This window comes from Gopherus flavomarginatus, chromosome 1 (genome assembly GCF_025201925.1).
Source record: "Gopherus flavomarginatus isolate rGopFla2 chromosome 1, rGopFla2.mat.asm, whole genome shotgun sequence".
Classification (NCBI taxonomy): domain Eukaryota; kingdom Metazoa; phylum Chordata; order Testudines; family Testudinidae; genus Gopherus; species Gopherus flavomarginatus.
Genome location: NC_066617.1, coordinates 336,201,539 through 336,226,963, shown reverse-complemented (window position 1 = coordinate 336,226,963; position 25,425 = coordinate 336,201,539). Strand labels below are relative to the sequence as shown.

General features: G+C 44.7%; 1 protein-coding gene across 4 annotated transcripts in view; it reads right to left on the bottom strand.

Annotated features, from left to right (window-relative positions):
- ALKBH8 (alkB homolog 8, tRNA methyltransferase) overlaps window positions 1-25,425 on the bottom strand; it is a 104,881-nt gene that overhangs the window by 18,749 nt on the left and 60,707 nt on the right. For all 4 annotated transcript variants that reach the window (XM_050927942.1, XM_050927960.1, XM_050927967.1 and 1 more), the window contains 2 exons: window positions 20,471-20,622; window positions 17,822-18,087 (listed from right to left, as the gene is read on the bottom strand). In XM_050927942.1, the coding sequence (XP_050783899.1) occupies window positions 17,822-18,087; window positions 20,471-20,622 (418 nt within the window). The remainder of the gene's footprint in view (window positions 1-17,821; window positions 18,088-20,470; window positions 20,623-25,425) is intronic.

Genomic DNA, 25,425 nt, shown 5'->3' with positions numbered 1-25,425 from the left:
CTCAGAGAAACATTTCAGCTATAACTAATAGCATGAGAGTCTCAAGGAACCAAATTACATTCTAGCAAGCGTCCGCACATACACGCACGCACACACACACAGAGCAAGAAAGATGACTACAACCACAGCGAGAGAGAAAAATCCCCTTGCTTTAGCTGGTCTGAGTCAGACCTTTAGCATTTCTTTCACGTAGTGTTTTGTTTTCTACCGCACAGACCCAAGATGCCTTTGGAAATAACATGCTGTGTCTAAAATGGGAGGTTCATCTCTCACTGGCATAATATCAGAATCAACTCATATTCATCAGTATGTTCACTTGTTTTGTGCTCCTTGCTCACCTGTTCTTTTGGAGCTCTCCCTTCATCCCCCAGCCACCCCAACCCAAGATCTTTCACCCCTTCAGTTACTCTTTATTGAGAGAGCAGGCAATGGAGGCTCCCCAGAACAGACTGCCTGCCCAGTCTTTAGTCAGTGCAGTCTGACCACTACCCAACACAGAGAACTGGCTCCAGGGATACTCTGTAAGTCAGTTCTTTCTATCTGCTTTCACATTCCACCAGGCTCACTGAAATGCTATCTCCTCTGGGAAGATGGCATACCGAATGCAGCCCTGATACTTTCACCAACTTGCACTAATAATGCACCAAACCTTTTACTGCCCTTCCTGAAAAAAGGTACATTTTATGTAAAAGCAGCAAAGAATCCTGTGGCACCTTATAGGCTAACAGACGTTTTGGAGCATGAGCTTTCGTGGGTGAATACTCACTTCGTCAGATGCATGTAGTGGAAATTTCCAGGGGCAGGTATATATATGCAAGCAAGCTAGAGATAATGAGGTTGGTTCAATCAGGGAGGATGAGGCCCTGTTCTAGAAGTTGAGGTGTGAAAACCAAGGGGAGGAGAAACTGGTTTTGTAGTTGGTAAACCATTCACAGTCTTTGTTTAATCCTGAGCTGATGGTGTCAAATTTGCAGATGAACTGAAGCTCAGCAGTTTCTCTTTGAAGTCTGGTCCTGAAGTTTTTTTGCTGCAGGATGGCCACCTTAAGGTCTGCTATAGTGTGGCCAGGGAGGTTGACGTGTTCTCCTACAGGTTTTTGCATATTGCCATTCCTAATATCTGATTTGTGTCCATTTATCCTTTTCGGTAGAGACTGTCCAGTTTGGCCGATGTACATAGCAGAGGGGCATTGCTGGCATATGATGGCATATATTACATTGGTGGACGCGCAGGTGAATGAACCAGTGATGGTGTAGCTGATCTGGTTAGGTCCTGTGATGGTGTCGCTGGTGTAAATATGTGGGCAGAGTTGGCATCGAGGTTTGCTGCATGGATTGGTTCCTGAGCTAGAGTTACTATGGTGCGGTGTACATTACTAGTGAGAATATGTTTCACGTTGGCAGGTTGTCTGTGGGCGAGGACTGGCCTGCCACCCAAGACCTGTGTGTAATAACCTTAGTCCCAGATTTGGACCTTAGCGTCCAAAATATGGGGGTTAGCATGAAAACCTCCAAGCTTAGTTACCAGCTTGGACCTGGTACCTGCTGCCACCACCCAAAAAATTAGAGTGTTTTGGGGCACTCTGGTCCCCCTGAAAAACCTTTCCTGGGGACCCCAAGACCCAAATCCCTTGAGTCTCACAACAAAGGGAAATAATCCTTTTTCCCTTCCCCCCTCCAGGTGCTCCTGGAGAGATACACAGACACCAGCTCTGTGAATCCAAACAGAGTGAATCTCCCTCTCTGTTCCCAATCCTGGAAACAAAAAGTACTTTCCTATTCCCCCAGAGGGAATGCAACATCAGGCTAGCAATCCAACACCAGATCTCCCCGATTCCTTCCTCCCACCAATTCCCTGGTGAGTACAGACTCAATTTCCCTGAAGTAAAGAAAAAACTCCAACAGGGTCTTAAAAGAAAGCTTTATATAAAAAGAAAGAAAAATAAGTACAAATGTTCTCTCTGTATTAGATGATACAACACAGGGTCAATTGCTTAAAAGAATATTGAATAAACAGCCTTATTCAAAAAGAATACAAATCAAAGCACTCCAGCACTTATATTCATGCAAATACCAAAGAAAAGAAACCATATAACTTACTATCTGATCTCTTTGTCCTTACACTTGGAAACAGAAGACTAGAAAGTAGAACTACTTCTCCAAAGCTCAGAGAAAGCAGGCAGGCAGAAAACAAAGACCTTAGACACTCAATTCCCTCCACCCAAAGTTGAAAAAATCCGGTTTCCTGATTGGTCCTCTGGTCAGGTGCTTCAGGTGAAAGAGACATTAACCCTTAGCTATCTGTTTATGACACGCCCCCCAAATTGCAGACAGTGGGGAAGCTCACTGGCGGCGATTTCCTTTTAGAACTTGAAAATAAACAGATTAATACAACACATACACCTTTACATATACTCCTAAGTATATAACTAACAGACTTTCTACATTTTAAGAACACTTTTTAACTACTGAATTCTGGGAAACTCTCACGGGAGAGTGCATCAGCAACTTTATTAGAAGCTCCTGTGATGTGTTGAATTTCAAAATCAAAATCTTGGAGAGCTAAACTCCAACGAAGAAGTTTCTTGTTGTTCCCCTTGGCAGTATGAAGCCACTTTAGTGCAGCATGGTCAGTTTGTAGTTGGAACCGCCGTCCCCAAACATATGGGCGTAGCTTTTCCAGGGCGTACACAATGGCTTAGCATTCCTTTTCACTGACTGACCAGTGACTTTCCCTCTCAGACAGTTTCTTGCTGAGAAACACGACAGGATGGAAGTTGTGATCTGTTGCTTCCTGCATGAGCACCGCTCCTATACCACGCTCAGATGCATCTGTGGTTACTAGGAATGGCTTGTCAAAATCCGGGGCCCTGAGCACAGGGTCCGACATGAGCGTTGCCTTAAGTTGGGTAAAGGCCTTTTGACACTTATTAGTCCACTTAACTGCATTTGGCTGGGTCTTTTTGGTCAGGTCGGTCAGTGGGGCAGCGATTTGGCTGTAGTGTGGTACAAATCGCCTGTAGTATCCGGCCAAGCCTAAGAAGGATTGGACCTGTTTCTTTGACCTTGGGACAGGCCACTTTTGGATAGCATCCACCTTGGCCTGTAGGGGGTTTATGGTTTCTCGACCCACCTGGTGCCCCAGGTAAGTTACTCTGTTTTGGCCTATTTGACACTTTTTGGCCTTAACAGTTAGTCCTGCCTGCCTGATGCGCTCAAAGACCTTTTCCAGGTGTAGTAGGTGTTCGGGCCAGGAGTCTGAAAAAAATGGCCACATCATCGAGGTAGGCAACTGCAAATTCTCCCAGTCCAGCTAGTAGACCATCTACCAGCCTCTGGAAGGTGGCGGGTGCATTTCGAAGGCCGAAAGGAAGGACATTGAATTCATACACCCCCGCATGGGTGACTAATGCTGACCTCTCCTTGGCAGGTTCATCTAGCGGTACTTGCCAGTACCCCTTGGTTAAGTCTATTGTAGAGATGAACTGGGCACGTCCCAACTTTTCCAATAGCTCATCGGCACGTGGCATTGGATAGTTGTCCGGACGAGTTACAGCAATTTAGCTTACGGTAGTCCACGCAAAAGCGTATTTCCCCATCTGGTTTGGGTACCAGAACCACTGGAGATGCCCATGCACTGGTAGATGAGCGGATTATACCCATCTGTAGCATGTTCTGGATCTCCCGTTCTATAGCAGCTTGGGCATGAGGAGACACTCGGTAGGGTGGGGTTCTGATTGGGTGAGCATTACCTGTATCAATGGAGTGGTATGCCCGTTCAGTCCGTCCTGGGGTGGCTGAGAACAATGGGGCGAAGCTAGTGCACAGCTCCTTGATTTGCTGCCGCTGCAGACGTTCCAGAGTGGTTGAGAGGTTCACCTCTTCCACGCCACCGTCTTTTTCCCGTCGTAGTAGACACCGTCAGGCCACTCAGCATCCTCTCCCTGGACTGTAAACTGACAAACCTGTAAGTCTCTGGAATAGAAAGGCTTGAGAGAATTAACATGGTACACTTTAGGCTTTAGTGAGGAATTGGGAAATGCTGTGAGGTAGTTTACAGCTCCCAGGCGCTCTTGGACCGTGAATGGCCCTTCCCATGAGGCTTCCATCTTATGGGCCTGTTGCGCCTTCAAGACCATAACCTGGTCTTCTACCTTGAAGGACCCATCTCTGGCATGTCTGTCATACCAGGCCTTTTGCTCTTCTTGAGCATCCTGTAGGTTCTCTTTAGCAAGGGCTAAAGAGTGTCGGAGGGTGCTTTGTAGGTTGCTTACAAAGTCCAGCATGTTAGTTCCTGGAGAAGGCGTAAACCCCTCCCATTGCTGCTTCACCAACTGTAATGGCCCCTTAACCTCGTGACCATACACAAGTTCAAATGGTGAAAAACCCTAAACTGGGATGTGGTACAGCCCTGTAGGCAAACAGCAACTGCTGCAACACTAGGTCCCAATTATTGGAGAATTCGTTGATGAATTTTCGTATCATGGCCCCCAAAGTTCCATTGAACCTTTCCACCAGGCCATTGGTTTGATGGTGGTATGGGGTGGCAACCAAGTGATTCACCCCATGAGTTTCCCACAGTTTTTTCATGGTCCCTGCCAGGAAATTAGACCCTGAATCTGTAAGGATGTCGGAGGGCCAACCTACCCTGGCAAAGATGTCTGTTAGGGCCAGGCACACAGTGTTAGCCCTGGTGTTGCCTAGAGCGACTGCTTCTGGCCATCGGGTAGCAAAGTCCACTAAAGTCAGTACGTACTGCTTTCCTCTGGGCGTCTTTTTTGGGAAAGGGCCCAGAATATCCACAGCTACTCGCTGAAATGGGACCTCAATTATGGGGAGTGGCTGGAGAGGGGCCTTGACCTGGTCTTGAGGCTTTCCCACTCTTTGGCATACCTCACAAGACCGGACATACTTGGCAACGTCCTTGCCCATCCCCTCCCAGTGGAAGGACTTCCCCAACCGGTCCTTGGTCCTGTTCACCCCAGCATGGCCACTGGGATGATCATGGGCTAAGCTTAAGAGCTTCCCCCGGTACTTAGTTGGAACCACCAACTGTTTTTGCGGCTGCCATTCTTCCCGGTGTCCACCAGAAAGAATTTCCTTGTATAAAAGTCCTTGGTCTATAACAAACCGGGATCGATTAGAAGAGCTGAGAGGCGGTGGGGTGCTCCGTGCCGCCGCCCAAGCTTTCTGAAGGCTGTCATCCGCTTCCTGCTCAGTCTGGAACTGTTCCCTTGAGTCTGGGGTCACCAGTTCTTCCTCAGACTGTGGACTTGGGCTTGGTCCCTCTGGAAGCGATGTAGGTGATGGGGTTGTTTCCGTTGCTGGTGAACCGCTCTCCGCTGGTGCACCTGAGGGTATTTCAGGCTCTGGCCGAGCCTTTTGGGTATGGCTGTCTGTGGCTTCTGCCAGTTTTGGCTCGCTGGCGCCCTTTGGCGTTGAGTTTGAAGATGTAGTTGCACTTGTTGGTGCTGGTTGCTGTTCCAGTTCCGGGCCTGGGACTGGAGATGCTGTGGCTGTTTCAGTGGTAGGCATGGAATCCGGGTCCACTACCTCTGTCTGGGTCTCTGGTAACACAGACGGGGCCTCTGTGGACGGTTCAGGAACAGGAATGGGTCTGGAAGCTTGCCTGGTTTGGCTACGTGTAACCATTCCCACTCTCTTGGCCCGCCTCACCTGGTTGGCCAAGTCTTCCCCCAGTAGCATGGGGATAGGATAATTGTCATAGACTGCAAAAGTCCACATTCCTGACCAGCCTTTGTACTGGACAGGCAGTTGAGCTGTAGGCAAGTCTACAGCTTGTGACATGAAGGGGTAAATTGTAACTTTGGCCTTTGGGTTGATGAATTTGGGGTCAACGAAGGATTGGTGGATAGCTGACACTTGTGCCCCCGTGTCTCTCCACGCAGTAACCTTCTTTTCGCCCACTCTCAAATTTTCCCTTCGCTCCAAGGGTATTTGAGAGGCATCCGGGCCTGGGGATCTTTGGTGTGATGGTGGTGTAATGAATTGCACTCGCAATGGTGTTCTTGGGACACTTGGCCTTGATATGTCCCAGTTCATTACACTTAAAGCATCTTCCATCTGATGGGGTCACTGGGCCGAGGTGAGTTACTGGAGACTGGTGAGGTTGAAGGGTAGGGTATCTGTGGCTTTACTTGGGTGGTATGTGGGGTCTTTGGCTGTCCTCGGTTGTAGGGTTTATGGTCTGTGTGCCCCCTGGGGTAATTGTTCCCCTTGACAGTAGCTTTCTTGCTTTCTGCCAGTTCCATCCATTTGGCTCCAATCTCCCCCGCCTCAGCGATATTCTTGGGGTTTCCATCTTGTATGTACCGTGTGATGTCTTCAGGAACACCATCCAAGAACTGCTCCATTTGTATGAGGAGGTTCAGTTCTTCCAAGGTTTGAATGTTGTTTCCTGTTAGCCAGGCCTCATAGTTTTTTGCAATGTAGTAGGCGTGTTTGGGAAATGACACCTCTGGTTTCCACTTTGGGTTCTGAAGCGCCGACGGGCATGATCTGGGGTTATCCCCATCCTGTATCTGGCCTTGGTTAGGAAAAGTTTATAGTCATTCATTTGGTGCTTAGGCATTTCAGCTGCACCTCTGCTAAAGGTCCACTGAGCTGTGACCTCAATTCTACCATGTACTGGTCTTCGGGAATGCTGTACCCAAGACAGGCTCTTTCAAAATTTTCCAAGAAGGCCTCGGTGTCATCACCTGCCTTGTAGGTGGGAAATTTTCTGTGCTGTGGAGCAATATTTGGTGCCGGGTTGTTAGGGTTGGCTGGCACAGGCAGCCCAGCTTTTGCCAACTCCAGTTCATGTTTTCTCTATTTTTCCTTCTCTTCATTCTCTTTTTGTTGTTTTTCCATTTCTCGGTGGTGGGCCGCCTCCTCTTCTTCTTGCTTCCTTCTGTGGGCCAACTCATCTTCTGCTTGTTTCCTTCGGTAGGCCATCTCTTCTTCTTCTAGTTTTCTTTTGTGTGCTGCCTCTTTGATCTGTTCTTCTCTTTCTTTCATCTCCATCTCTTTTTGTTTTATTTCCAGTTGTCGCCTGTGTTCAGCTTCTTTGATTTGTTCTTCGGCGTCAATTTTTGCCTTAGAAGTCATGGTTCCTGTTTTCTTGTGTTGGGGTGCCCTCCGGTGTTTATCTTCTGAACTGCAGGTTCTCTGTTGCCTCCTGAAGTCTGCCTAGCAACAGTGCCTTTAGTTAATTTTCCTTTTCTCTCTCTAGCTAATGTTCAATGAAGGGAAACCAGAAAAACCACTTTATTTGCATGCATATAAGTGCTGGTACTTGCCTCCTAATGGGAGGGCTATTGCATGACAAAAGACCCTTAACATGCAAGCCACAAACTGCGAGAGAGAGCAGAAAAAAAAAATTCTCTCTGGTTCCCTTTTAAAACCAACTGCTTCTCTCTGCTAAAAAGCCCTTAGCAGAGAAAAGAAAAATATAATATTTCTACTGGCTTCTGGGTTCTGTCTATCTCCCACCAGCTGCCACTCATGTAATAACCTTAGTCCCAGATTTGGACCTTAGCGTCCAAAATATGGGGGTTAGCATGAAAACCTCCAAGCTTAGTTACCAGCTTGGACCTGGTACCTGCTGCCACCACCCAAAAAATTAGAGTGTTTTGGGGCACTCTGGTCCCCCTGAAAAACCTTTCCTGGGACCCCAAGACCCAAATCCCTTGAGTCTCACAACAAAGGGAAATAATCCTTTTTCCCTTCCCCCCTCCAGGTGCTCCTGGAGAGATACACAGACACCAGCTCTGTGAATCCAAACAGAGTGAATCTCCCTCTCTGTTCCCAATCCTGGAAACAAAAAGTACTTTCCTATTCCCCCAGAGGGAATGCAACATCAGGCTAGCAATCCAACACCAGATCTCCCCGATTCCTTCCTCCCACCAATTCCCTGGTGAGTACAGACTCAATTTCCCTGAAGTAAAGAAAAACTCCAACAGGTCTTAAAAGAAAGCTTTATATAAAAAGAAAGAAAAATAAGTACAAATGTTCTCTCTGTATTAGATGATACAACACAGGGTCAATTGCTTAAAAGAATATTGAATAAACAGCCTTATTCAAAAAGAATACAAATCAAAGCACTCCAGCACTTATATTCATGCAAATACCAAAGAAAAGAAACCATATAACTTACTATCTGATCTCTTTGTCCTTACACTTGGAAACAGAAGACTAGAAAGTAGAACTACTTCTCCAAAGCTCAGAGAAAGCAGGCAGGCAGAAAACAAAAGACCTTAGACACTCAATTCCCTCCACCCAAAGTTGAAAAAATCCGGTTTCCTGATTGGTCCTCTGGTCAGGTGCTTCAGGTGAAAGAGACATTAACCCTTAGCTATCTGTTTATGACACTGTGAAAGTGTGGGATCATTGTCCAGGATGGGTTGTAGATCCCTGATGATGCGTTGGAGGGGTTTTAGCTGGAGACTGTATGTGATGGCCAGTGGAGTCCTGTTGGTTTCTTTCTTGGGTTTGTCTTGCAGTAGGAGGCTTCTGGGTACACGTCTAGCTCTGTTCATCTGTTTCCTTATTTCCTCGTGCGTGTATTGTAGTTTTGAGAATGCTTGGTGGAGATTTTGTAGGTGTTGGTCTCTGTCTGAGGGGTTAGAGCAGATGCGGTTGTACCTCAGTGCTTGGCTGTAGATAATGGATCGTGTGATGTGCCCGGGATGGAAGCTGAAGGCATGAAGGTAGGCATAGCAGTCGGTAGGTTTTCGGTACAGGGTGGTGTTAATGTGACCATCACTTATTTGCACCGTGGTGTCTAGGAAGTGGACCTCCCGTGTAGATTGGTCCAGGCTGAGGTTGATGGTGGGGCGGAAGCTGTTGAAATCGGGGTGGAATTTTTCCAAAGTCTCCTTCCCATGGGTCCAGATGATGAAGATGTCATCAATGTAGCGTAGGTAGAGAAGGGGCGTGAGTGGACGGGAGCCGAGGAAGCATTGTTCCAGGTAGGCCATAAAAATATTGGCATATTTTATGTGATACTCCAAATCCTGGCTGATCCTAGACTGGGAGGGGAAACGGAGTGGGGAGAAATAGACCCATGTCTCACTGCAGAAAAGGTAAAATGCTATATCAGAATAACTTAATACTTAAATTAAGTAAATCATTAATTAAAGTTTGTAAAATACTTTGAGATCCTTGGACAAAGGGTGCTATAAAAGTGCAAATTTGCTACACTAAAACCCACCATTTTACATCTTATTTATTACCACATTTCTGACTAACGTCAATATTCTTGCCAAGGTCTACTTGATACACTTCCACACAGTCACTGTTTGTTTGCATTTTCCATCAATGTGCCATCCCAATTAAAAATGGAAACTCTGAAAATGCAAGGCTACAATCCCCTTCAAGCGTATGCTGTAGCCCTTTGAGGATGCTGTATCTTCCCATGTGCATTCACACATGACCACCCCTGCTTCGGCATGCTGGAAACCTGGAGTCAGATCCAAAGCCCATTGAATTCAATAAGAGTCTTTGCATTGACTTCAGTGGGCTTTGAACTTAGGTCATTTTACTGGCCTAGGCTGAAATATGACATTATAAGAAAACAAAAGCCTTGGACATAGATATCAAAGTCGTACTTAAAAACAATGACATAAATGTAACAAAAACCAGCTAAAAACCCCAGGGAATTGTTTGGTGAAAATCAGTTTCTGTGGCACCTTAGCATACATTACAACAATGAAATACCTGTGGGAGCCAAAAAAGCACTGGGATCTCATATTTTATCAGATGCACTATCTTCTGTCAGTGTCTGTCCTAACTAAATGAGGCTCTGATTCCATCTCTCACTCAAAATTCTTCACCTGAGTTTCTGATTGTCATGCAATTGCTGTTCTCTATTGTAATAGAATAATACAGCCATTACAGCATAGCTGGTTTCGTTGAGTGTGCCTGAACTCATGCTAGTTTCATTGTCACACAGTAATACCTGACTAGACAAGGCTCTGTGTAATCATCTAAAGAAAGTCAAGCAAACACAATAGCACAGACAGCCGTGGGGACATTTTCAGACAGTGCCTAAAGATTAAAACACCATGAGACGTACCTTAACTTTGAATTGCTGTTAGAGCTGCTATTTAAAGTACCCTTTCTAAAAATGGGCTGTAACCTCTATAGCACACTGCCTACATACAGAAACTACTTGTCTCAGTTCCTTCTCTTTGCTTTCCAACATCTGCAGGTCAAAATAATTCAGGCTGCATAGCAGCATCGATATATTTGTGCCTTAATAAAATAACTCAATTTCTCAGAAATGTGTCACTGCCTCCTGTCTTAGAGTACCTGCGTTGAGAGTTCTGAACAGGTGTTATGAATACTGAGAGACCTCTTAAAAGGAACTAATAAGTATTGTCATGTAAGGGCAGACCACAGTTACTGAGAAAACTGCTGGGTCAAATACCTCCCTCAGTCAAGGGGGTGGGGAAATGGAGGAAAGATTTGATTCTCTGTATCTTACTCCTAGGGGAAATCTGCACCAACAAATTAAAAATTATGTGCCAAAAAATTAAAAATTCTGCACACAATATTTTAAAAGTCTGCAAGGTTTATTTCTCAAAATAACACTACATAATCACAGAGTTTAAATTATTTTGGTAATTTATTTCAAAATACCCATTAGCAAGTATGTCTGAAACAATACAGACACACACAAAAATTCCCCCTGGAGTTGAGTGTTAAAGAAACTCCTATGACAACCCAGTTCCTGTTTCTCTGCTGTGTCTTCTATGTGTGAGCTCTCTTCCGTTGGCAAAGAGCAACTAAATGAGAGATCTTACAGCAGTACATCTGCATTGGTATAACTGCGCTGCTGTAATGTCACTAGAATAATAGAATCATAGAAGATTAGGGTTGGAAGAGACCCCAGGAGGTCATCTAGTCCAACCTCCTGCTCAAGCAGGACCAACCCCAACTAAATCACCCAGCCAGGGCTTTGTCAAGCTGGGCCTTAAAAACCTCTAAGGATGGAGATTCCACCACCTCCCTAGGTAATCCATTCCAGTGCTTCACCAACCTCCTAGTGAAAATGCTCCAGATGTGGCCTCACCATTGTCGAATAGAAGGGAATAATCACTTCCTTCAATCTGCAGGCAGTGCTCCTACTAATACAGCCCAATATGTCGTTAGCCTTCTTAGCAACAAGGGCACTCTGCTGACTCATATCCAGCTTCTCATCCACTGTAATCCTCATGTCCTTTTCTGCAGAATTGCTGCTTAGCCAGTCAGCTACCAGCCTGTGGCGATGCATGGGACTCTTCCATCCTAAGTGCAGGACTCTGCATATGTCCTCGTTGAACCTCAACAGATTTCTTTTGGCCCAATCCTCCAATTTGTCTATGTCACTCTGGATCCTATCCCTACCCTCCAGCGTATATACCTCTCCCCTCAGCTTACTGTCTACACCCCAATAGTGTAGACATACCCTAAGTAGCCGGGTACCTTGGTCTCTGCACCCCCTGTTGCTTGCATAGTCGTTTGTGAGAGTGCTGATGACAAAATGGATGAGGTGGCAGTTTTAACCTGTACCCCTTTTTATGTGGTGCTTCCTCTATAGGGCAGTGGTACTGATGCACAGAGAACAAAGTGTTGTTCTCAAGTCCTTAAAAGAGTGAAAAAACTCAGTCCTTTTCCTTAAACAAGTTAATTTCATCAAAGGACAGGGTTTCAATCGTGCTTTGTACCTTCCAAAGTGTAACCCTTCTGCCTGTTGGAATTGGCGACAACAAGGGCCAGGTTCAATATCGAGGGGTTCCCCTTGAATAATACAACACAAAATTGGCTCGAGCCGCCACCCAGTAACCTGGGACAATTACATACCACCCCTTGGGTGCCTCTGAGAGGCAATACTTCCTCTCTTGCAAGCACAGAGTCTCTGTGTAGAAAAGAAACTTTTAATAAAAGGAGGGAAACCACCACAAACAGGTTAATAAACATAAACCATGAGCAAAAGACCCACCTCCAAGTAAGTTGGACAGTGTCCTTTTCCCCTCAGGTTCTTAAGTCCAGTGACCCAAAAGTCCCTTTAACATGCCTGACCCTTCTCTCCACCCCACTCACAGTTGCTGTCCTTGATCAGTGCATACCCAGAGGTGCATTTGCAGAGTTCACCTCCCACCTGGTTGGAGTGGGGGGTAAGAAGGCACTTTACTCGTTTCACTGCCTGGGCACTTGCTCTCCTTTCCTCTTCGCTGGCCACACTGCCAGCGTTCCACTCCTCTTTGTTGGCCGCTCTGTCGGCCAATCACCACGCCTCCCCACCAGTCGCCCTGCTGGCTGATCACTGAGCCTCTCCGCTGGTCGATCACAAGGCCTCTCCATCATTCACCTTGCCAGCTTATCTCCACACCACTCTGCTGGCCACATGGCCAGCCACTTGCGAATCTGACAGGATGTCTTCAGGTCCCACCACTTAACACAGCTCTCAGCAATTTCAGTTGTTAGCGGGGGAGCCTCTCTGCTGGTACACAATGGGCAGTCTCTTGCAGCAGATACACTGTCCCAAAGCAGGTCTAATGTTTAGACCTAGGTATCAGTGATTTCAGCTCTGCAGTGGGTAACAAGACTCTCAATTGAGTCTAAATTAGCTTTGTTATTACACAGTGGAGAGAGGAAATGTCAAATGGCGTCTGGGGCCCTTAAGCAGGGCTCCAGCTACCACATACAAGTACCTGTCCCCACACTCTCTCCACTCACTGGACTTTGGAACCTATATCCCCTGCCTAGTGAATACCGTTTAGTTGAGGGTGAGTTCCTCAATCAGGGTATGCCAAGTAGAGTTCTGCTGCTCTTGATTCACACAACAAGGATAACAACACTTTATTACTCCTGCCCCAATAAGGAGGAGACTGGAGATCCCACACCAGCCAAAAGTGACCATTTAGGCAAGCAATCCCAGCATGCTGAGCAGCTAGGCAGAGTGGGTGTGCCCATGCAAATGAGATCGGATCCTCTTCCACAGCTCATCACTAGATGTCAGGGGAGAGCTCATTCAGACTCTGCTTACATAAGAAAACATGAGGATTGTAACCAGGATTCTCTCCTCGTAACAACTGCAGCAGTCATCCCTCTGGCAGCAGTATCAGCAGCATCTACTGCAGCTTGAAGCAATGTTTTGGCCACAAATTTACCCTTATCAAGTAGGTTATAGAATTTGGCTCTATCGTCCTGAAGTGGTTTATCTCTGAAGTCCAAAAACTTCATATAACTGGTGAAATCACATTTTGCTAACAGGGCCTGGTAGTTAGCAGTTCAAAATATAAGTCTTGTCAAGGAGAAACCTTTTCTCCCTTGGAGGTTGAGGCATTTGGCACCCCTGTCCAAAGGTGTTTTCTTAGGGTGTTGCAGCCTAGATCTCTCAGTGCCTGCTTGTACCACCTGGGAGTTAGATGCTGGGTATGAGAACAAAAAATTTCTCTCTAGGTGGGATGAAATGGCATTTCTCTGCCTTTTTTGGGATGAGACTGCATGAAGCAGGAGTATATCATGGTACCCTGGCTGAATCCATAATTGCCTTAATGATGAGAGGACCACTCAACTGGGACCTGAGGGTTGCAAGATGTCCAGTAGCCTATGGTGAGGTATTTGGAGGACCTTCTTGAGCACAGTCTGGAGCTCAGATACCACTTTTTGTACAAGCACCTGATATTGATTGTGATCATCCGGGAGAGATGGTGAAGACTGGGTGACAGCCTCACCTGGGGAGAACAAAGAGATAGCTGCTGGAACCATCAGATCCAAATCAACTTCCTTCTCGTCATACTCTGATGGAGCCAGTTGGTGTTGGCTAGGATAGATAAAGTTCATGCATGGATCCAGGGTGCCTAAAGTAAGGACCCCCGAGGTCCCAGTAAGGCCAATGGGAGGGGTCAATAGGTTAGGGCCGACTCCATAGCATTGAGAACCATCAGGCCCTTGGAAAGTCCTACCTTGGCACAGAACTGAAACTCAATCTCCTGTAACTTCTGTCTGGACTCGCCTGCCTATGTAGGGTTAGAGGTTCATCTGGGGCCTCCAACTCATTCAATGAGAGGGTTGGTTCCCAACCGACCATTACAACCGTTGGTACCGATGGATGGGTACTCAGGTTCGTTCTGTGTCCTTGATGTGGGTTCTTCTTCGGTGTGACACTATCTCTAAATAAGGTCCCGAGGGGACAGGCAACCGAGGATAAGGGTAAAAATGTCCTCCAGGGAGACATAGGTCTCAGATCTTCTTAGGGTGCAGGGAGTATTGGTTATAGTGGACATTGGATCCTTCTGGGGCTATGTTGGTACTGGCACAGAGTCTGATCTGGATGTTGAAGGTAGTGGATGCCAGTCCTTTGGTTTATATGTCGACACTGAGATCAGTGTACACATGTCACGGAGCATCACATTCTTTAGAGAAGGTTTACCCAGACCTAAGTCTATCTGGCCCCATGTATGAAGACTCACCTGACTTGGATGGAGTCAGGGAGGGATCCTTTCTTTTCAGGGCAGATTTTGAAGAGGAACTGTCCTATGCTTGTGAGTGTCCCCTTGCTCTCATGAGAAGCCTTGGATTCTTTAGGCTTGGAAGTTGTAGATTCATCTCCTGAGTTCATGCCTGGAAGGTTGCTGCCTGTTAGTCAGGACCAGTGTGCGTGAGGGGGTCTCCCCAGCCTGGATCCTACTGGGGAGTCTCATGGCTTTTTTTTCCATGAGGTGCTTCCTCAGTTTGAGCTTTCAACCGTCATGAGTCTGGGGAGGGAAGAAGTAGCAGATAATGCACTTAACAAAGACGTGGACTTCACCAAGACATAAAAGGCAGTGTTGGTATTCGGCGCTCTCTGAAAAGGAGAGGGGGCAGAAAACACACTTCTTAAATCCCAGGACTCTGGCCACAGTTCTTCCACTCAGAGGAGAAATTCCCCAAGACAGGGAAAGAACTAACTAAACTACACTACACTAAGTACTAAAACGATAAATTCTAAAATAGTGAATATATATCTATATCTATGTCCATATAGATAGATATAGATATAGATAGATATAGATATAACAGCAGATCAAAGAAAGAAAACAACGGAAGTAGCTGCAGACACAGAAGATTGCAACTCAGGCCGTGCGGCAGTGAGAAGGAACTGGAGGGAGAGGTGGCAGTCCCTACTATCCCTTATATGCTTGAGCTGGACCCCAAGGAGAGCAACTGCGCATGTGTGGACCAATGGACACTCTTACTAAAGATCTCCGGACTCAGGTGCATGGTGTGCATGCGTATCCATGGGTGGAATACACACAGGGACCATCACTTGAACTTTTTCTCTCTAGTTAGACATGCAGATTTTTCTTTCTGAAGAGCACTCAGTCAGGAATGAAAGACTGCAACGTACTTGACATACCAGTGGACTAATGATTATTTTCAGGCCAGAGGAGTCAGGCATGCCTGCTTATAAATCAGTTGGTTCTTTCTGACTTGTGACATCAGTAATGCAAACAGCTTTATTACAAATACTTGCAGAGCTTTAAATAATAGCTTATGTTTTATAGCTGAGTATAAGTAGGACAAACTCCTGAAACAGATAAACAAGTCAGACTTCTATTAGTACTAATGACAATATTTCACATTGTAATGATGTTTTCAGCCTGAAGGATTCCAAACTGTTTTACAATCTAAACACATAAAGGAATCAATTCATTGCTCAAATGCAGACATTTCTGTGCTAAAGGAGAGCAGCAGATAGCATGCTGTACAACACCGAGGAGGGTTTTTTAGCCAAAGAATTAAGGGAAACCTGTAGCTCTACAAAAAGTGTCATGGTATCTTTTAACTTTGAAATATCTGCATTTCTACTACACTGAAAAAAATAATCATTTGTCTAATATTTGTATGTGTATGTCATTGTGTCAGGAAAGGAGGAGAGGGAGTGTGGGGGGATGTGCCAGAAGGTAGAAGATACAGTTGAGTGACAGGATACAGGAGATTAGTGAATGTTAGTGATAGAGGGTGTCTTTGATGATGGGAAAAGAGAAAGGGATCGATAAGGAAGATGAGAGAAAGAACGAGTGACTGAAGGGAGACAAGAAACTGCAAGAACACAATCACGTCAATGAAAGGAGAAGGGTCAGAGGAAGAGAAAAAGGGCAATGGAAAAATTACACACCACAAAAACTGGTATGAAAGGAAAAGAGAAACAAGGACGAAATGTTACACCAAGATTTATTGAGCAGAAAGGAGATTAAAGGGGAACAGAAGCAATAATACACTGGAGGCCAAGTAGGCCAGATTGTTAGCTTGCATAAATCAGTGTAGCTCCATTGACTTCAGTAGCTCTATGCCAATTTTAACCAGTGAGGATCTGGTCCAGTATGTTTGTTTTTTTTAAAACGACTACTGAATGGCGTGCAAACTGTCAAAGGTTACATTAAATAAAATGATAAAGAATAAAATGTGGCTAGAAAAGATGAATAAGGAGACAGGAGAACCATGCTGCAGGAAGTTCACCTTGGGCAGAAAATTGCCTACAGCTGCCCCTATTATGCATGCCACACTTGCACTTCAAACCGCTGCTGTGGGAGCGTTCCCACAAAGTTTCCAGTGTAGACATACCCTTGGACTACAAACTCTTCATGGGGGTCTTGACTTTGCTTCTTCCATGAGTACTTTGGCACATTAGACATAAATACCACAGATAGAAAAATCCACAGAAGGTGTGGCACCTACTGACTATAAATTATGCCAGTGTGTTAGCATCTGTCTCGAGCAAAGTGTATCTGTGGAGAGATTTAGTGGACATTATACACTACGGGGATCTGATGTCATACCCTGTTCGATCAGCAAGAGGCACTCTACTGCTATCTACTAGCATACTTGGGAACTAGATATTTTTATACAGACACATCTCTCTGGCATATTTTTTAACAATTCTGCTTTTTGATATTTAATAGATAAAGATGTATCACTTGCATAGGGTCAAATGCTCCCCGCCACTGTGTAATGTAGAAGGAAACAAAAGAGCATAAAGAAAGGGTGAAATGTCACAAAAAACAATGGGGGGGGGGGGAGAATGGTGGCTTAGTGGTAGCTCCCTTCACCCCTGAGAACTCACAGAAGCCCTCTTTGAGTATGCTGCATGGCTAGGGTTTGGGGGGAAGAGAGGACTGGGAAGCAGTCACTTTACTTGCAGGCTCCCCTCAAAACCTGGTAGAGTTCTAATTGAAAGTTTATGTTGAACTTGATGCTCCTTGAAAACTCCACTTTCTTCTCTTCACTTCTGTACACACTCAAGATGTGTTTGTGTAGGGGTGAGGGCTGTCGTGCAGTCATGACGAGGACAGCCAATGGAAGCCCAGTTCCCAAGTAAGCCACGCTGGCAGAGAAAGAGGATCCTGGTGCAGCATACAGAGGGAACACCTTGTAGATACACCTTGGAGATCTTATTGGTACTGCAGTTTCAGAGACATCCCCACATCCCTTCCATCCACTTTCCGAATGGAAAAATCTACCGGGACACCTGGAATTGTCTGACCATTTGCCCCTTTAGCAGGTTTTTCATGGCAGTGCTGAATACAGACCATTGTAATTATTCCCTACAATTTTCCACTATGACATACTTTGACTTGTAAACCAAAAAGAAAAAAAGAAAACGTGACAAATGGAATGTGCAAACTTAAAACAATCGGTAATTGCTCTTTGGGGCTGGGAGCACCTTTTAATTCTGTGTTTGTACAGTGCTTAGCACAATGGGGTCCCAGTCCATGACTGGAGATCCTAGGCATCACAGTAACACAAATAATAACAACAATAAGAGAAGACAAAGAACATCAGTGACTTACCATGTACAAGTCCTTGTTGATTCCAAGATATTTCCCATTTCCACAACCTATGTCAGCCACTATAGAGCCTTTTGGTAAAGTCCTAAGAAATTCAACAATTTTGGGCCATGGACTATGCCTGGTGCTGCTGAAGTGTGCTGCGATCTCTTCATACACCTTGTGTACATATGCTTGTTCCAGCTTTGAGGCCTCTGTCTCACTGTCATGGAATGAGGGTGCTTCCTCTCGCTGATGGCCTTGCTGACTGTCACATACAGAAGGGTAAGCTAGAGTGTAGGAATAAGAAATCCAGATTGGAAACTTTTAACTTGTTGATTACATTTACTTAATAGGAAAACAAACAAAAAAAGAAAAAGAGAAAATCCATTAAAACCATAGAATATAATGAAGACTTTGTAAAAGACATCTGTCAATACAGCTGAACAGCAGATCAAATTGTGAGTCTGAAACACTTTAAAACAAACAGCCAGTATATTAATCGACTTACTGTCAAGTTATTCAAGGTTCCCACCAGCTTTAGCTTCCAAAATGATACATTATCACTATGTACTGTCAAAGATCATGTGCTTGCTGTAACAGAGCCTCTGCTACAGTGTGTATGTTTTTAAAGGTGAAATGCACCACTGTTCACAAGGGCTAAACACTATGTAAATCCCTGTTTTGAGGGCTTAAATGGTGCATGTGTCCTGTGATGTCTGTCTATTGTGACAAAGTTCCTCCTCTACCTTGGTGGGTTCTGTGCTTATTGGCAGATTTGCTCACCTCACAGATTCACCCTGTGGGTCGGGAAACAGCCCAGAGACCTTCCCCTCTGGAAGAAGCCACAGTCCAGGTCAATTCTTCCTGTGTTTGATCAGGAGTTGGGAGGAACCTGGGCCCACCTTCTACTCCGGGTTCCAGCCCAGGGCCCTGTGGACCGCAGCTGTCTAGAGTGCCTCCTGGTACAGTTGTGCGACAGCTACAACTCCCTGGGCTACTTCCCCATGGCCTCCTCCCAACATCTTCTTTGTCCTCACCACTGGACCTTCCTCCTAATGTCTGATAACGCTTGGACTTCTCAGTCCTCCAGCCGTATGCCTACTCACTCTCAGCTTCTTGCACACCTCTTGCTCCCAGTTCCTCACACGCACTTCCTCTCCTCTGGCTCCCCCTTGGCCTGACTGGAGTGAGCCCTTTTATAGCATCAGGGGGGCCTTAATTAGTCAGGTGCTTAACAGCCTCACCTGACTCTTAGCAGGTTAATTGGAGTCAGGTGTTCTCATTACCCTGGAGCAGCCCCTGCTCCGGTCACTCAGGGAACAGAAAACTACTTATCCAGTGGCCAGTATATCTCCCTTCTACTACTTTGCTGTTCCCAACTGGCCTGGGTCTATCACACTAACTAAGGTACAGTAAGCTGTCATGGGATAAGAGGGAAAGTCCTCTCATGGATCAGTAAGTCCAAAGCAGACTCCAAAGAGTTACAAAGGAATCTCACAAAACTGGGTTACTGGGCAACAAAATGGCAGATAAATGCAAAGTAATGTACATTAGAAAACATAATCCCAACTATACATATAAAATGACGGGGTCTAAATTAGTTGTTACCACTCAAGAAAGAGATTTTGGAGTCATTGTAGATAGTCCTCTGAAAACATCCACTCAATGTGCAGCAGCAGTTAAAAAAGCTAACAGAATGTTGGGAATCATTAGGAAAGAGGTGGATGATAAGACAGAAAATATCACATTGCCTTCCTATAAATCCATGGTATGCGCATATCTTGAATATTGTGTTCAGATCTGATCATCCCATCTCAAAAAAAAATACTGGAAATGGAAAAGGTCAACAAAAATGATTATGGATATGAAACAGCTTTCATATGAGAAGAGATTAATAAGACTGGGACTTTCCAGCTTGGAAAAGAGATGACAAAAGGAGGATATGATAGAAGTCTATAAAATCACAACTGGTTTGGAGAAAGTAAGTAAGAAAGTGTTATTTACTCCTTCTCACAACTCAAGAACCAGGGGTCACCAAATGAAATTAATAGGCAGCAGTTTTAAATTTTAAAAAAGGAAGTATTTCTTCACACAACACACAGTCAGCCTGTGGATCTTTTTGCCAGAGAATGGTATGAAGGCCAGGACTATAACAGAGTTCAAAAAGAACTAGATAAATTCATGGAGGATAGGTCCATCAATGGTTATTAGCCAGGATGGGCAGGGATACAAAATTTTGCTCTGAAGTGTCCCTAGCCTTTGTTTGCTAGAAGCTGGGAATGGATGACAAGAAATGGATCAATTGATGATTACCTGTTTTGGTCATTCCCTTTGGAATGGCACTGGCCACTGTCGGAAGACAGGATACTGGGCTAGATGGGCTATTGGTCTGTATGGCCATTCTTATGTTACACAAAATTCTCCTGCTGAGGAGATGTAAGTGGGGGAAAGTATCCATGCACTGATACTGTATCATATTGCTTTTAAAGGGAAACAGTGCCCACCCGATAAGCTTTGTTCTTTGGCTACACAAGGAAAATGCAAGCTTTGAATGTGAGGGCTGCTCATAGAAATACCAAACATTCATTACATATGATTTCAAATAACTGTGCTTAAGGGTCTGATAAAAGGACAACATACAGGATTCAATGATCAACCCAAGACACTTACTGCAGTTGCAAGGGCTTCTTCTCACTTTCCTAAAAGTAAACGATGTCCTTGTTCCCCTCCTGTTTAATGTCAAATCTCCAACATCAGGAGTGACTGATCCAACTTTCTGTCGCTCAGATGCATGAACGATATCAAACTTTCGAGGCGTGATCCTAATACAAAATAAAGTGATTATTTAATCTGTACTAGGCAAACTGCTCATTGCGACAGATGGAGCGATTTCCAGCCATATCCTTGAGAGACCTCATTGAATTTAGTTTAAGTAGCTTTGGGGCCATTGTACTAAATGAATGGTTTATGATTATTGTGAGCTAGGCTTGTATGTAACCTCTCAAGAGGGAGGTGAATGCAAATTCCCTGCCTCCAGCTATGCAAAAACCCAGCCTCTTGAAGCTATGCCCTGAGGAGCCCACTGTCTGATTTCTTTCTCCTGGAATCTGAAGCTCAAAGGCCTAAGCTGTACAAAGACTGCACTATTCACGGATGTGCTAGGTCTCACCTAAGGCTGATATGAACTTGTAACCACAGGAAAAGCCCTTTGTGGGATTTGAAGGACTGACTCCTACCAGAGCTCTTGTTAGAGTTGAGGTGATCTCTGGTAAGCTTGTTAGCATGCATTTTATTGTATATAATGGTTTTCTGTCATGCGTTCACATTCAGAATAAATGTGCTTGCCTACAAAGAGCTGACTGGTAATTTAACCATGGCAATTACACTGTTTATAGCCTTCAAAGAGAAAGCAACGTGCAGACGCTGGCCTGTGTAGGCAGTATGGCTTGCTGGGAATACCGAAGGGTAGGCAGGGAACTGTGCAACCTAGAAGAACCCTGGTCAGGAGGGAGAGAGACATGGGTCTCTGCCCAAGAGAGGTGACAGCTGGGGAGCTGGCAGCCTAAAGTGGGTGTCTGTGAGGGACCATGGAGAGGGAATACAGGTGCAGTGGTCTTGAACTGTAACACTCATAACTAAGGCTGCATGTCTGTCATGGAAATCATGGATTCCATGACCTCCGTGACTTCTACAGTGGCCAGTGCAGCCTCTGGGCCAGCTGCACCGGCTGCTGCTGGAGCAACTTGGTTGTGGGAAGGGGCTCAGGGCTGGGGCAGGGGGTTGGAATGTGGGGCAGCGCTTACCTCGGGAGGGATCCCTGGAAGTGGCCAGTATGTCCCTGCAGCTGCCCTGGCCGGGGCACCGCTCCCGCAGTTCCCATAGGCTGTGATTCCCCGCCAATGGGAGCTGCGGAGCCAGAGCTCATGGTGGGGGCAGCAAATGGCACCCCCCGGCCTTCCCTCCCTGTAGGAGCTTCAGGGACATTCCGGCCGCTTCTGGGGAGCTGCGCAGAGCTGGGTAGGAAGGCTGCCAGCCCCGCCAACCCTCCCCACTAGCACCAGCAAGGGTTCCGGGCTACGTGCCGCCACCCAGTCCCCTCTCTCCCAGAACCAGCGAGGATCCCAGGCTACCTCCTCAGTACCCACAGCAACCCCAGACCACTCCCCACAGAGCACCCACGAGCCCCTGGCCCAAGTTTTAGTTAGGGGTATATAGTACAAGTCATGGACGGGTCATGGGCCATGGATTTTTGTTTAGTGCCCGTGACCAGTCTATGACTTATAGTAAAAATACCTTTGACTAAAATGTATCCTTACTCATAACTAATTATGTTTTTAGAGGGCAATTCTTAAACAGAGCCTGCTACAAATTTTATTCCAACATGCTATTTAACGTGCTGTTGCATCTCTAATTGCAAATGTGCAACATGCAATCCACCAGCATTACAAATGCTGTATAGAGTGGTTTCCATTAAGGAGGCAGGATTTCCAAAAGTTACCACACAGCGGTATCTGAGATACCGCAGCTAGCCTCATACTTGAGGATCTCCAATACTACCGGGTGGTGGCTGTTAGCAAGTCTTTGCTCCTTCAGTGTGAATAAGCCCCTTCACTTTCAGTTTTAACTGATTTTTACTGAAAAAAATCCCGGGTTTTACAAAAAGTATTCTTCTTTTTTTCCAATTTTCATCCTACTTTTGTATAATTCAAATATATATAAAAATAACTTGTTTTATTAGGAAAATGCAATACACTGCATGAGCTATATGTATTACAATAATACATTAGTCTGTGTGTATATGCAAAACTGCCTGTTGAAGTAAGGTTAGGTATGAATCTAGAAGATACACACAATAAACAAACAGGCACACGTGCCAGCTCTGAAGTGCGTGAGCATCTGAATGTACTAATGAATCTCACACCCATTACGTACACATTTCAAGCTATCAGCAGATAAAGATCTGACGCACTAAAATAGGAAGAAAATGAAAATCTGTATCAGAGTACTTTCAGAAAACAAGGAAGTGTTTGAAAGTTAAAAAAAAAAACAAAAGCAGGAGAAAAGGATGAAGTTGAGTGTATGTGCTACAAATGGTGTGGCTCAATTATTATATATAAATATTTATAGGTTAATAGTTCTAAGTCTACAACAGTAAACTGTTTATTCAAATGAAAAATTATATTTGGGGATTAGAGATGTATTGTTTTCTTAAACTCACAGATGGCATTGTGTTTTGAATTTGTTTTAGTTCTGCAGCAAACCACATGAATTCCGTTCATCAAAGCATTAATTTACCGAATAAACCCCAATATTTACCCAGAAAAATCATTGTTTTTTCAACTGATTTTCACCTGTTTTTGTTGTAGTAGTAATAAACACCAATAAATTCCCAGGAAAGAATAAATAAAACAAACACCAAAAATGAAGGGCCCTATGTATGAAATAGCAAGACTTGACTAGTATTGAATAGGGACAAAATGAATAGGATTCTATAGACATTTAACTGCAAAATTACTCAATCTATACATTGTAATTGAAAATGAGATCATTTACATAGGATTTTTTGAACCATGCTAGAGAAGTTTATGATAGAATAATTTTTTCTATGAAGTTCTATGGGCTCACCTGTGAACCCAACAATGCACAGGATTAAGGGGATTATGGAGGCCCCTTATTCCCATGTGCAGGCTCACACATCACCAGATCTGTGGTAGGAGAGTAGGAGGCTGCTACTCCCTCTTTTATACAAGTGTTCTGGGAAAGATAAAACCTTAACTCCACTCCACCAATACACTGGCCAGCACTGAACTGGCACACAGGGAGAAATGAGTTTCACTAAGGAAAAGGCTGGCACAAGTTTAGCTCCTCCATGGAGCAAAGGGGGAAGCAGGGACAGAACTGTGACCCTCAGAAGCACTGCCTCTTCGTGAGGCTGCACAGCTGTGTGCAGCCCCTTACTCAGGCTGGACTGCAAGGTGCCAATCCAGCCCTCTAGGATTGTGCCATAGGGTTTTCAACCTATTCCACTGCAACCCAGAAAGAATTAGACTCCAAAGGGAAAGCGAGTGGTACAACAGGAGTCAGTGGATTTCGCTACTTACTGAGAAATTTAATTTTTATTACAGTTTCCCCCACACACACAGGATCTGTTTTTGGTGGTTGTTTATTTTGCTCCCAGATCCCTATACTATGAGCCAGAGAAGATGAAAGATGTCTTGAGAAGAACATTTTTAAAGATTATCGATATCAGTCTTGATTTGCAACAACCTTGCTTTTCCAGCCCTCTACCGTAGGTGAGCCAAGTAACGTGACAGTTCTGTAAAACATGACTAATGAGGATGTAATTCTGCACACCACTGGTTTGAAGGACATAGTAGTAAACCCTCACCAGCCCACCAGAAAAAAAGGGACATATCAAGCAGGCGAGACAGGAGCCAGGAGGGCTGCCAATGAAGCCCCTGCAGTGATTTCATTTTCTTTTGGCTTTGACCCAGGTCTTGTGAGGAAGAATAGAGAGGCAGAGGCATTTCAGCAAGGTGAGATTTCGATAATGAAATTATGTTTGTTTTTCAGTTTGTTTTAGGGTAATGTCAACAAATATTTCGTACAACTCTGTGAAAAGTTCTGGCTTTCATAATGAAGAGGTTCCAAAACTGGAATTTTGCACAGCCCTATTCAAGCTAGACCTGGCTGTAGGGTGACAGGAAGCACAGAATCATGGGAAAAGAATGAGGAAGCAAAGCAGAGAATGCAGAGATAAAGGGGACATAGCTGCATCCACATGTGCTTTCCCATGGCTTTCATGCAAAATAAAGCGGGAAACTTCGGAACAAAGTTGAGACCTTTCAGGGAAATAGCTCGACACTTCAAAGTGGTTATTGTTACACTGAGGCATTTCCTGAACTTCATTATCAAGGAGATTAATATAGAAATTTCCTTAATAAAAAGAACTAGTCTCTGAGGAACTGGCCTCGTACTGAAGCCCCTTCAGAACTCTCACTTCAAAGTAAGCACTGGATTCTCAGCAGGAGAGGAGTTTGATGTAATACTGACTTCCATACTGGCAAGCTGAATTTAACCCTGCTAGGATCAGACGAGGAGATAGTTTATTCGTATCTTTTTACAAAGCACAACAATCTCTTCATTATCTCTAATTTCTATTATAACTTTTTCCATGTAACACTCGCACCATCCAATCTGTATATATACCTGTCTGAGACAACAAGTGCACAGTGAACCTCTGAAACTTGCTCAAGGTCACATGCAAATGATCAGATTTTTTTAAAAACAAGGAGAGTGTTTTTGCTCTGGTGCTTACATCCTGATAAGCACCCTCTTTACTCCTGGGAGAATTATGCACCAAAAAATTAACAATACTGCACAAAATATTTGAAGAGTCTGCAAAATTCTGCATATTTTATTTGTTAAAATAATACAATTTAATCATGCCAGTTTCAACTATTTTGGTAATTTATTTCAAAATATCTGTCAGCAAGTATGTCTGTAGCAAGACAGACAAAAAAAAAAAAGATTCTGGGGATTTTTTTTTTTGGACAAATAGGTTCTTTACTAGGCATATTAATACAGAATGTTGAGTAATTAATTTAAATGACAATACAGAGCTG